This window comes from Salmo salar, chromosome ssa19 (assembly GCF_905237065.1).
Source record: "Salmo salar chromosome ssa19, Ssal_v3.1, whole genome shotgun sequence".
Lineage (NCBI taxonomy): Eukaryota > Metazoa > Chordata > Actinopteri > Salmoniformes > Salmonidae > Salmo > Salmo salar.
This window is the reverse complement of record NC_059460.1, coordinates 12,516,308-12,529,720: the sequence shown is the minus strand read 5'-3', so window position 1 is coordinate 12,529,720 and position 13,413 is coordinate 12,516,308. Positions and strand designations below refer to the sequence as shown.

The window sequence follows — 13,413 nt, the reverse complement described above, 5'->3', positions numbered from 1 at the left end:
ACTACAGACCAAAAATGTTCAAAATGTACAAGACAGAATATTTGCTACCGTCCACGGTTTGTCAACAACCCCCATGGTGCACGCTGGCTAACCCGTCCGACACAATCTCTGGGCTAAGCAGCAGCAGCATAGTGGTCCTATCATCTACCCAGTCTAGCTCATCCACTGCTCGGCTTTACCTGTGGTCTCGTCCTTTTATCCTGGACTCCCATCCACAGCTGTACCCCCAACTCTCCACCAGGGAATCCTCCCTCTCTCCTCCTCCTCTCTTCCTCCTCTCTGTCTTCCTTGATCGTCGATACGCGGCGTGTGTGTGTGTGTGTGTGTGTGTGACGTCGGCGTGTGTGTCTCTCTACTAGAAGGCCAGGAGGAACATGAGCACTACGTTGATGATGACGAGCAGCATCATGATCATGAAAACCACCACCTTCTGAGTCTCTGGGTGGAGGTTGCAGCGCAGCAATGTGTTGAGGTAGCCCAAACGCTGCCGGGCGCGGTGAGCACCACCACCGCGAGCCATCACGTAGGCCCCGGCAGGGCCCTCACCCCTCCCCCCCTGTCCGTCTCTCTCCCCCTCTTCTTCTCCTCCTTCACTAGCCAGCCGGCCTGTCCTCCGCCTCTCTCTTCCTCTTCTCTCCGCCAGGCTCCCCTCGTTCCGCTTCACTGCGACGCCTTGCTGCCTGTGTCTGAGCAGTCCCCTCTTCTCTCTCCCTCCCTGTTTTCCACGTCCTCTCTCTCCCTCTCTCTCTCTCCCTCTCTCCCTCTCTCTCTCTTCCTCTCGCCGTCTTCGCTATTTCTTCGTCTTGTCAGGATGTGAGGTAGAGATGATGCTGCATCTTTCTTAATACAATCCTCATTTCCCCTCCACCTCCTTTAGTTTTTCTTGTCCTCCGTCCTCTTCTGTCGTTCCTCGTCCCGTATCTGGGTTACGTCCACACAGCTATTTGTGCTCCTCTAACATGGCAGCTCTTTTCCCTTTATCTCCCTCTCTCTTTCTCTCTCCCTCCCTCTCTTGCGCTCCCTTTTAAGTGTACTCTGAAGCTAAAATGGTGCTGGGGTCTGCCTGAAGCTACACTAGCACAACCATCCATCCAACTCCCTGGATCGCAGTTTTTTTTTCTTTCTTTCTTTTTTTTAACCTTCCTACTGCGAGCAGCCAATCAGGCGGCTGAGTGTGTCTCCGTATCCTGGATACCAGAGTGGATGAGGAGGGCCTTAGCAACCCCAGGGAGGGTGGGGGATGGGGAGAGGGAGGAGGGGAAGGAGGGAGCAGGAGGATGCAGAATAATAGACTGTGTGTGAGGGAAGGGAGGGGGTATGTGGGCTGCGTGTGTGTGTGCGCGTGTGAGTGTGAGCTGCCTAGAATTTATTAGCCTCATCAGCTGATGGTTGGCCCGTCACTCACAGACTTAATATGTCTGATTAAAACAGGAGAGAACGGGATTAATGCATCGGATTATTATACAGGATTATCATACTGCTATTTTAGCCAATTAATTAACATACAATCACTGACTTGATGAAATTATTGGATTCTCCAACTCTCTCCCCCCTCCCCCGGTCCCTTTCTCTCTATTCTCTCGCTCTTTCTCTTTCTCTTCTCTCTGACCTGGATACCCAGGTGTACCCAAACAGACCTACAGTATTTACTGCAGCCGCCCGTATCCACTCAACTAAACAGAATATGATGAGCAAGGCGACCTCACTCCGACTAATTTAGACAGTCTACTACATAGAAGGCCTTTTATTTGTATTTATTTTAGGAACTCAGTCTGGATCTCAATTTACTGTTCAGAGTTAGAATAGTAGAACACAAAAGATGCAATTTCTAAATGTGGTTGTGCATCAGCAGTTTATCTCTTGTTATGTCAATCACTGATAATCAGTCAATAAGCCCATGTCAGATAAAACGTTTTGGATTGCTAAATTAGTTTGAGCGATTAGTGCTTTTTGAGGTCGGTTCGGTTTCAGTTCGATTATGAAAAAATGATCATGTTTTTTTATTTCGTTTTTTGTAAATTTTTTAACATGAAATGCAATATGTGGGTTGAACGCTGTAAGAACACAGAATAAAACAATAAGTCCCGTGATGGTAGTGACTGTCCATTACTGCTGATCACTTATTAACCATCACTTTACTTTACAAAAATATTTCAGGTTGTTGTGTATATTATATTTGTGTTATTTAATGATCGTATTATTTCATTCCAGGTCATCATCTCTATAGTTCTGTTGCCTATGCTGCCTGATAAAATCTTCTAAGTAAATAAGGCATACTTTTAGGACTGCTGAATACCAACTATCAATCACTTTGATCATGCATTTTCAGGTAGAGACACCTCGTGAAGCAACAACTGCTCTCTATACCCCCTCAAGATAACGCAATCTTCTGTCTCTTCCGTAGCAGACACAGACCGGACAAGTAGATGTGCAATGGGATTATGGTTATTGTAGTTAATGACCACGTTTTATGCACTAAACTACGTAGAATATTGGCTATGTTGGAAACTGCAACTCCTTACTAAATCGCACAGTTCAGGCTGGATCTGATTTCTCTCTAGAGAAACTACAATTCCCTTCTACATTTCACAGTTCAGGCTGGATCTGATTTCTCTCTAGAGAAACTACAATTCCCTTCTACATTTCACAGTTCAGGCTGGATCTGATTTCTCTCTAGAGAAACTGTGCAATGTGCACATTAAACTCACAGATTTTTTTTTAATATAAATGAAATTCAAATAATTGAACCTATGTCGGTCAATTAGTTGTTTAAAAAAAAAAAATAACCGACATTCAGGTTAATCGCTCAGCACTAGCAGCCAGCTAGTGCTGAGCGGGGGGCATTGATTTTGTTAGTCAGTCTATAGGAGGAAGGTGGAATTCTATTACACCGGCTCCGACGCTCGTCGTATGTGGCAGGGCTTGCAGACGATAACAGATTACAAATGGAAACCCAGACGTGAGTTGCCCAGCGATGCAGAACTCCCAAACGAGCTAAATACCTTTTATCTTCGCTTGTAACAATGTGCCTTGCGTGAAAGCCCCTGTTTTTCCCGGATGAATGTGTGATCTCGCTCTCTGAAGCCGATATGAGCAAAACGTTTAAACAGGTTAACAATCACAAAGCGATCAGGCCAGACTGAATACCAGGGCGCGTTTCCTAAAGCATGCGCAGGACCTGCTGGCAGGTGTCTTCACAGACATTTTCAATCTATCCTTGTCCCAGCCAGTAATCTCAACATGTTTGAAACTGACCAAATGACCATCACCCTGTAGCATTCACATCTGTAAATATAAAGTGCTTTGAAAGGCTGGTCATGACACACATCAACACCATCATCCCAGACCCACTCTAATAAGGATACTGCCCCCAACAGATCCACAGGTCCATTTTGGAACGGGTCCAACTTTTTGGACCAGTGAAGACTTGTAATACATACAGGGCCTTAAGAAAGTATTCATACCCCTTGACTTATTCCACATTTTGTTGTGTTACAGCCTGAATTCAAAATTGATTGAATAGACACAATACCCCATAATAACAAAGTGAAAACATGTTTTTAGAAATCTTTGCAAATGTATTGAAAATGAAATACAGAAATATCTCATTTACAAAAGTATTCACACCCCTGATTACAGCCGTGAGTCTTTCTGGGTAAGTCTCAAAGGGCTTTCACCACACCTGGATTGTGCAACATTTACCCATTATTCTTTTCTAAATCCTTCAAGCTCTGTCACACTGGTTATTGATCATTACTAAACAACTATTTCAGGTCTTGCTATAGATTTTCAAGCAGATTTAAGTCAAAACTGTTACTCAGCCACTCAGGAACATTCACTGTCTTCTTGATAAGTAAATTCAGTGTAGACTTGGCCTTGTGTTTTAGATTATTGTCCTGTTGAAAGTCGAATTCACCTCTCAGTGTCTGGTGGAAAGCAGACTGAACCAGGTTTTCCTCTAGGATGTTGCCTGTGCTTAGCTCCATTCCATTTATTTTTTAATCCTGAAAAACTCCCCAGTCCTTAACGATTACAAGCATACCCACAACATGATGCAGCCAGCACTATGCTTGAAAATATGGCGAGTTTTACTCAGTAATGTGTTGTATTGTATTTGCCCCAAACATAACACTTTCTATAATGGACATAAAGTCAATTGCTTTGCCACATTTTTTGCAGTATTACTTTAGTGCCTTCTGGAAAACAGGATGCATTCTGTAGAGGCTTCCTTCTTTTCACTCTATCAATTAGGTTAGTATCGTGGAGTAACTACAATGTTGTTGATCCATCCTCACTTTTCTCACAGCCATTAAACTCTGTAACTGTTTTAAAGTTACCATTGGCCTCATGGTGAAATCCCTGAGCGGTTTCCTTCCTCTACGGCAACTGAGTTAGGAAGAACGTCTGTATCTTTGTAGTGACTGGGTGTATTGATACACCATCCAAAGTGTAATTAATAACTGCACAATGCTCATAGGGATTTTTTTTATACCCATCTACCAATAGGTGGCCTTCTTTTCAAGGCATTGGAAAACCTCTCTGGTCTTTGTTGTTGAATCTGTGTTTGAAATTCACTGCTAGACCAGATAACTCTATGTGTGGTGTACAGAGATGAGGTAGTCACTTATTATTTGACTTGTTAAGGAAATGTTTACTCCTGAACTTATTTAGGCTTGCCATAACAAAGGGGTGGAATACTTATTGACTCAATACATTTCAGCTTTTCATTTATAATTAATTTGTAAAAATGTCTAAAAACAGATTTCCAGTTTGACATGTTGGGGTATTGTGTGTAGGCCAGCGAAAATACATCTCAATTTAATCCATTTTAAATACAGGCTGTAACACAACACGATTTGGAAAAAGTCAAGGTGTGTGAATACTTTCTGAAGGCACTGTACACATTACACATTACACACACACTTTTACACTCATCATTTGCTGCTGCTACTCTGTTCTTTATTTTACTCTTATTTTTATCTATCCTGATGCCTAGTCAATTTACCCTTTATGTACACACACTATCTACCTCAAATACCTTGTACCTCTGCATATTGATCTGGTACTGGTACTCCTTATATATAGCTTCATTCTTATGTATTTTATTTTATTCCTCTTGTGTTACTATTTCATTTTTTTTTAACTCTGCATTGTTGGGAAGAGCTCGTATGCAAGCAGTTCATTGTAACGTCTAAACTAGTTGTATTCGACGCATGTGTCAAAACAGCTCATTTTACTACCCGCCCCATGGCAAAATGAGTAGAATTGCATGAAATTAGTTATAAAATTGCAAAATCTTCTCTCCGCCCCATGGCAAAATGAGTAGAATTGCAGGAAATTTGCTTTCAATCTGCAACATTTTCTCTACACCCCATGGCAAATGTGTAGAATTGCATGCAATTAACTGTAAAACATAAAAAATATCTTGCCACTGTCAAGAGGGGGCCACTAAAATGTTCAGCTTGTAATGTGTGGAGTAGACCTTCCAACATGATGAGAAATTATTCATTAACGTGCACATTTCTCTGAAAATTATACTCCAGGACACAGATTCATTTTAATCCTGGGCTTGAAAGCTATTTCCATGTTCTCCATTGATCATACTTTTTAGTCCAGCCCTAGTCTTAATCTGTGAGTGGGAAACCGGACCTTATCCTGAGCTGTTCTAGAGATCGTATTTCTATGGTGTCATACATCACAGCCCTGAACGGGTAACCACAGCAACAAGACCCTAACCCAGCATTCCCTGCTCTCTCCTGTGTTTACAGCCCCTCGCTCCTCTCTCTCCTGCCACAGAGGCCATTTTCATCACCGTGCTAAGACTGGGTCCCATTGCTCGTCATACCTTTCTACCTCCATCCATGTTGACTATTGAATGAATGTTTCTAACACATTATGTAATACCTGTGGTGTGTGTGTGTGTGCGTGCGCACGTCCGTGTGTGCGTGCGTGCGTACGTGTGTTTATTTGTGTGCAATGCAGCAAGTCAGACAGCGAGTAGAGAGAGAGATGACGAGAGAGAGAGAGAGACAGACAGAGAGAGAAAGAGAGAGAGAGAGAGACAGACAGACAGACAGACAGACAGACAGACAGACAGACAGACAGACAGACAGACAGACAGACAGACAGACAGACAGACAGACAGACAGACAGAGAGAGAGAGAGAGAGAGAGAGAGAGAGAGAGACAGAGACAGAGACAGAGACAGAGACAGAGACAGAGAGAGAGAGAGAGAGAGAGAGAGAGAGAGAGACAGAGAGAGAGAGAAAGAGAGAGAGAGACAGAGAGAGAGAGAGAGAGAGAGAGAGACAGAGAGAGAGAGAGAGAGAGAGAGAGAGAGAGAGAGAGAGAGAGAGAGAGAGAGAGAGAGAGAGAGAGAGAGAGAGAGAGAGAGACATTCAGACAGGCAGGCAGACAAAACAAAAGTCTACCTCATTTATGGCCAGTTGTTCTCCACCTCCCCCTGGGTGTCCACAGCGATGTCCGGAGCTGCGGAACTCTTCATACAGGTCTTCATCACTGCCTAGATCATCACCCAGACCCAGACAGGCCTTCTCTCCACCTCCATCTGGTACTATCACCGCTGAGGGAGAGAGAGGAGAGAGAGAAAGAGAGAGAGGAGAGAGAGAAAGAGAGAGGCGTTAAATAACAACATACTCTACTTTACTACAAATACAATGATACAGGCCACAAAACAAAAAAAATGGTTTCCGCACAATCAAGAAGTCTGATAAAAGGGTGTGCTATTTCATTTGGTTGAGTTACAGTTGAGCTGTAGCGGAGTTCCAACCCATCATCGTTACTCACAGCCTAGTAGGAACATGCACCCAAGACATCTCACTGAGACAAACTGGCATGACAGAGAAAGGAGAAAACCCCATGGCAGCATGTCAGTGACCAGCGGCCTTTGGGCCTCACCCCAACCTCACCCAAACCCTTACGCCAATTCTTCCCCGGTCACAGTCCCTGTCTCTGTACCTAAGCTTCTGATGGAACTCTGCTCCAGTTTGTGCACTGATTAGAAACATTGCTTTTACAAAGAGAGATTACTAAAAGAGATGGCCATGGGAATAAAGTATAAACACACATTATCTCGATAGCTGATCTTTACATCTTTCATAGTGAGAATGAGTATGGGGTTAGGGTAAGTTTATACGTTTACACAGAGACGTAATATATGGATGGGCCAAGGTATACTTGCTGTTAGATAAACAGACACAGACAAACACACAGACACACACACATGCACACACACACAAACACTCCTTGCCCTCTCTTCCTGACTGTAGGTACCTGCCACGCAGATGTAGCTATAAATATTCTCCTGTCTGTCTGTTGAACCTCATCAACTCATCCCTGCTCTACAAACAGCTGTTGCCACGCCGAGAGTCTCCGTGGTGACAAATCACCCTGGAGACAGGGAGCCGGGCATAATGAGAGAACACAGAGTGTTCAGACCCCCTCAGGCGATCGGGAGAAACGGATTCGGCACATCACTCGGCTATTAAAAATATACATATTCAACGCCTACAGCTGAGTAGTATTTTAGGACTATATTCTACTGTCTTTTCCACTTCAGCAGCCTGTAAGGATGAAGAAAACGTTGTGTAAAATGATTCTACACAATCTACCTTTTCTTCTCTGAACCTAAAGGACCACCACCGAAACTCACACAGTACCCTATACGGTCAGAGAACATACACACCAATCATAGTTTATCGATAGCGTTTTAATCTAACGTCATAAACTACCATTTTATTATCGTCATTTACATCCAGATGCTTTAATCACTGTTTTTACTTTAGCCATCAAACAACAAGTGAATGAAATTGAATGTCAACGATAATGTCGTTAACAATGCATATAGGAGCAGCTATCCTCTATGACAGGGTTCCCCAACTGGTAGCCTCAAAGTTTTCTGAGCCAAAAATGTGCATTTTCATTGTTGGTCATAAAAGACTGTAAAAACAAAAGGAAATTCGCTCCAAGTGATTTTAATTTGGAAAATCTGTTCCCAAGTATTCCCACGCATAATTGAGAAACACGTGATCGTACACAAAAAAAGTATTGAAATGATTATGTTTTAGTCAAATATTATATATGTTTTGACTTCTTGCGGTCAATTTGGAGTCTACAAATTATTTGTAATTATTTTCCGCCACCCAGACCATCCGTTCAAGAACAAATCGGCCCACGGCTGAATCTAGTTGATGATCCCTGCCCTATGAGTCTTTTATGATTGTGCAGTACCAGTCTTGTCCTCTGGGGGTCAGTGTAACCCACAGTGACTGACTGCACTACTATCTGCCTGCCTGCTGTAGACTCAGACAGTCCATGGCAGACTGGCACTACTCCAGGTATCGAGTGGCCTTTATTTATGTGAGCCTGTAAAAGGCTGGGCCAGATTGCTCTTTGCGTCCCGTTTATAAAAGGATGGAGGAGGCAGGCAGTATATAAAAGGTCCCACAAGATGTTAGTCAAACTGGCATCTGGGGGCCGATATTGAAAAACTAAACCTACAATATCAATGATAATATCAGAGTACCTTCTTGTTTTCAGACTTACAGTGCTTTCTGAGTAAGTGGTAACCATTGAGGTACATTGAAGAGAATGATAGTATTCTGGTACAACTTCTGTGATAATGGAACAGTAAATGGAGGTAGTTATACGGGACAGAACTAGGCCTTTGCCAAGATGTTGTTTGATACTGAATGATAAGACATCCAGACAGGCCTTCTCTTCCTCTAGTCTCTGCTGTACTTAGCCAATTCATGTCTGCTCAGCGACAGTGATTGCTTTTGCTGTATTAGCCATTGCTAGAATCCCCCTGAGATTAGAACAAAGGATATCCATCCTTGAACAAATATATCCTTTCAAAGGTTTTCCGATCGTCTCTTCACCTGTCAATCACACTGGTTAACTCTCTCTGTGTGGGAGCCCTGTTTACCTTGAATGACTCTCTCCTCCCACTATGTATCTACACAAGAACACTTGAAAAGATTGAGTTTGTCCTTAAAACAATTGTGTGTGTGTGTGTGTGTGTGTGTGTGTGTGTGTGTGTGTGTGTTGTAAGTGAGAAAGAGGCCAGAAAAGAGAGAAAGCTTGTTGGTATGTGAGCTGTAAGTTTTCCCTGCATAGATAATCATCCTGATCTCTTTTATATGGGCTAGCATTATTACTGAATCAGATTTTTCAGCATAGAGAACACTCACTACTTCCTGGCCGCTGGAGAGGAGTGTGTGTGGCTGGCAATAGTGTTGCACGTGTACGTCTGGGTCTGCGTGACCGGGGGACAGCCTGGCTCACTTTACTGCACTGACCAACTTAGCCCGCTAACCGGAAGAGAGTGAGAGAGGGGGAGAGAGAGAGAAATATATATATATATATAGAGAGAGAAAGCGAGAGAGAAATATATATAGAGATAGAGTGAGAAAGAGTGAGAGAGAGCAAAAGAGATCAGGAGAGAGCGAGAGAGAGAGAGAGAGAGAGAGAGAGGGTACCCTCAGGGCAGCGCAGCACGAGGGCACGAGGCTCCACATCGAACTACTTTAATGAAACATACTCCCTCCCCTCCCTCTTCAGCGATGAGCGCATAGCTGGCCCTGACTGATGTTTCACTGACAGAGAGGAATAGATGGAGAGAGAGAGAGAGACTGGGAAATAGCAGTGCTAATATTCAGAAGAGATTATCACAGTTTAGGTTTACTCTACTGAGCAGCTCAGTGTGTGTGTGTGTGTGTGTGTGTGTGTGTGTGTGTGTGTGTGTGTGTGTCTGTGTCTGTGTGATGCAGACAGACAGTGATAGAGCGAGCTCCGTGTGTTTGGCCCTAGAGGCAGTCCCACACTAACTCCCTCTCCCATGAGTCTCAGCGGCAGATGAACACTGGGACAAGCAGAGCAGAAGTACCCCCTGACTACCGTGACTTCAATCACTCTGCTCTTCCTCCCTCTCTCTTTCTATCACTCCCTCACTCTTCCTTACCTTTCGCTTCTCTACTGTCCATATCCCTGTCTCGTCCTCTCTCTCTTCCTATCACTGCATTTCTTCTCTCACACGATTCCTACCGTTTTCTCTCACTCTCACCTTGTTTCTAATTTTCTCTCTCTCTCCCTCCCTTACACATACCTCTCCCTCCATCTCTCGCCGTTACCTCTATCTTACCTCTCTCTCTCACCTCTACCTCTCTCTTACACACACCTCTCCCTCCATCTCTCTCCGTTACCTCCATCTTACCTCTCTCTCTCACCTCTACCTCTCTCTTACACACACCTCTCCCTCCATCTCCATCTCACCTCTCTCCCCCATCCTCACAGAAGCCCCCCAGAGAGGTGCAGGACTGGATGGCTGGTTGCCATGAGAAGAGTCGTCCCTCTCAGCCCTAAATGATGTCCCATCCCTGCTGTCTGTGTCAACCAAACTGCAGGACATGAATATTCATCCATGAGTCAATGGATGTGAGCGTGCAGCCTGCAGCTACTGTAGAGCATTGATTTACCCTTCACTCCATACTGTGGATTAATAAGCATCACAGACAGTGAACTCTACAGTGCAGCTGTTCGGAAAACTGTGGGAAAAATGCAAAACCAGTCGATTGAAGATAGTGTACTGTATTAACAGGCATCAGTTATACAGCAATTAAACAGTGTATTGGTTTAGAATTATAATAACTCTGTGAGTTGAAATCAACAACTTCTGTGAGGTTTAGCAGGCCATGCTGGGTAACTTTGCCCTTGTACCTCCCTGTCCTGTCAGCGTGGTACACCAGGGTAATAGGTGGATGTGTAATGGCTCGACCTGGTGCACTATGTGGCATGATGTGTGTGTGGCATGACTTTGCTCCATGTTTCCCTTATAGGACATGACAAAATGGAGTCGGCACTTTGCCATCACTTCTCTGCTCGTCCAAGGTGACAAAGCCTTCTCTGTGTGAAACCGCATCCGTCACATCCTTTTCTCTCTGTACACACACACACACTAATGCGCGCACACACACACGCACACACACTCAAACACACACATTATTTAAAAAGAGTGAGCGAGGACTCCCTCTTTGATAGCTGAGGATAATGGATAGAGAACAGAGCTCCTTCAGGCCTATAGGTCATGGGTTCTAGTCCCTGTCTGGACTCTGTCATGCCCTAAACCCCTAAACCCCACCACCAATTATAGTAATGGCTTCCCCTAGTCAGGACTGTAAAATTGCAAGTGTCATGGAGTGAGTTGCCACTGGCAAGAGAAGCTGCAAAGTTAGCAAATAAAATTGTCTGAAATGTAACGCAGACATGACTGAAACACACAGACACACACAGAAACACACACTTTAGCCCCCAGGGACTATCTGTGAGGTGAGGGGACGGGGACGACGACGGACGGACGGGGGTGAATTGAAATTGCCGACATCTGTCACTAGGAAGTCAAGGAGATTGGATGGAAATGACAAAGCCGTGTCAATCGTGGAGAGTGATTGTGTGTGTGTGTGTGAGAAAGAGAGAGAGAGAGAGAGAGAGAGAGAAAGAGAGCCAATTGCCACTTTTCTGTTTAATTTAAATGTTTTTATGAATATTACCAGCAACAATAGGACAAAAATTATTTTGAATTACAAACCTACAGTAGAAAGGTACACTCACTGGAGTATCTGACAGTAGGCTTTGAAAAAGCACCAGCGAATACGCTGGCTCAGGGCTCTACATTGCCTCCATTTTACTCGCATATCCGCCCAAATAATTTGCTGTGAGATCTGACATTTTTATTTTTATTTTAAAAAAATCACCCAGGTGATAATTGTTGCAATGATTACTTCACTGTACCACAGCCCGAGTGACATGGAGAATACACTGAGGGCAGATTCATGATCGTCATGCTTGTGCCTTTACTACAAAGAAAACAGCCTGTTACCTCCTTATTGTTCTCCTACATTTCTTTGTGTGCTCCTAAATCTTTTAACTTAGGCGCACAAGTGCTTCTTGTAAAAAAAGGTCAGCTGCTGGCAAGCTTTCTTGACTTGGACATTAACACATCGCTAACCTTTGTTTAACCAGCAAAACAGCTGCCGTTAGCAAACTTGTGTTTGGAGTAGGGCTAGCACAATTATCGTATAATAATCGTCATAATCATATTAATGGTTCATTTTAAGAGAAGAGGGGATTCAACTTTATATTCAAGTACACATATATTACATGACCAAAAGTATGCTCCTAAAACATCTGACTCGAAAATAATGGTCATTAATATGGAGTTGGTCCCCCCCTGTGCTGCTAAAACAGCCTCCACTCTTCTGGAAAGGCTTTCCACTAGATGTTGGAACATTGCTGCAAGGACTTGCTTCCATTCAGCCACAAGAGCATTAGTGAGGTCAGGCACTGATGTTGGGCGATTAGGTCTTGCTCATAGTCAGCGTTCCAATTCATCCCAAAGGTGATTGATGGGGTTGAGGTCAGGGCTCTGTGCAGGCCAGTCAAGTTCTTCCACACCAACCTCGACAAACCATTTCTGCATGGACCTCGCTTTGTGCATGGGGGCATGCTGAAACAGGAAAGGGCCTTCCAAAACTGTTGCCACAAAGTTGGAAGCACAGAATCGTGTAGAATGTCATGGTATGCTGTAGCGTTAAGATTTCCCGTCACTGGAAATCAGGGGCCTTACCCAAACCATGAAAAACAGCTCCAGACCCTTATTCCTCCTTCACCAAACTTTACAGTTGCGACTATGCATTCGGGCAGGTAGTGTTCTCCTGGCATCCACCAAGCACAGATTCATGAAGCGGTGTCATCACTCAAGGGACAAAGATTTTTTCTTCAATAAGCAGGACGCACAGGACACACTCCTAACACCCGACAAGGCCGACATCCCAGTTATTTGCAAGAGGAAGAAATGCAGGCACAGAGGACACCAAGCGGGATGCCTCGTTAGGATCCGCCGACGGCGAGTGGGAAAGCTGCCGTTACCGTCAATATTACTTCGCCAACGTGCAATCATTGGACAATAAATTAGACGAGGTACGATCACGAATATCCTACCAACGGGACATCGAAAACTGTAATATCCTATGTTTCACGGAATCGTGGCTGAATGACGACATGGATACTCAGCAGGCGGGATATACGCTGCACCGGCAAGATAGAACAGCAGACGAGGGGGGCCGGTCTGTGAATATTTGTAAACAACAGCTGGTGCACAAAATCTAAGGAAGTCTCTAAGATTTTGCTCGCCTGTTGTAGAGTATATTGTGATAAATTGCAGGCCACACTACTAGAGAGTTTTCAGCTATACTTTTCGTGGCTGTTTATTTACCACCACAGACAGATGCTAGCACTAAGACCGCACTCAGTCAGCTGTATAAGGAAATAAGCAAACAGGAAACCACTCACCCAGAGGCGGCGCTCCTATTGGCCGGAGACTTTAATGCAGGGAAAC

The 13,413-nt window shown here is 44.1% G+C and overlaps 1 protein-coding gene across 5 annotated transcripts in view; it reads right to left on the bottom strand.

The window, feature by feature from the left end:
- The window catches only part of LOC106578470 (rho guanine nucleotide exchange factor 4), an 83,281-nt gene that overhangs the window by 12,061 nt on the left and 57,807 nt on the right, over nt 1-13,413 (bottom strand). For 4 of the 5 annotated variants that reach the window (XM_014157292.2, XM_014157294.2, XM_014157293.2 and 1 more), the window contains one exon: nt 6,431-6,582. In XM_014157292.2, the coding sequence (XP_014012767.2) occupies nt 6,431-6,582 (152 nt within the window). Of the gene's footprint in view, nt 1-179; nt 1,200-6,430; nt 6,583-13,413 lie in introns of those variants that run through there. The other variant, XM_014157297.2, reaches the window with a different exon arrangement.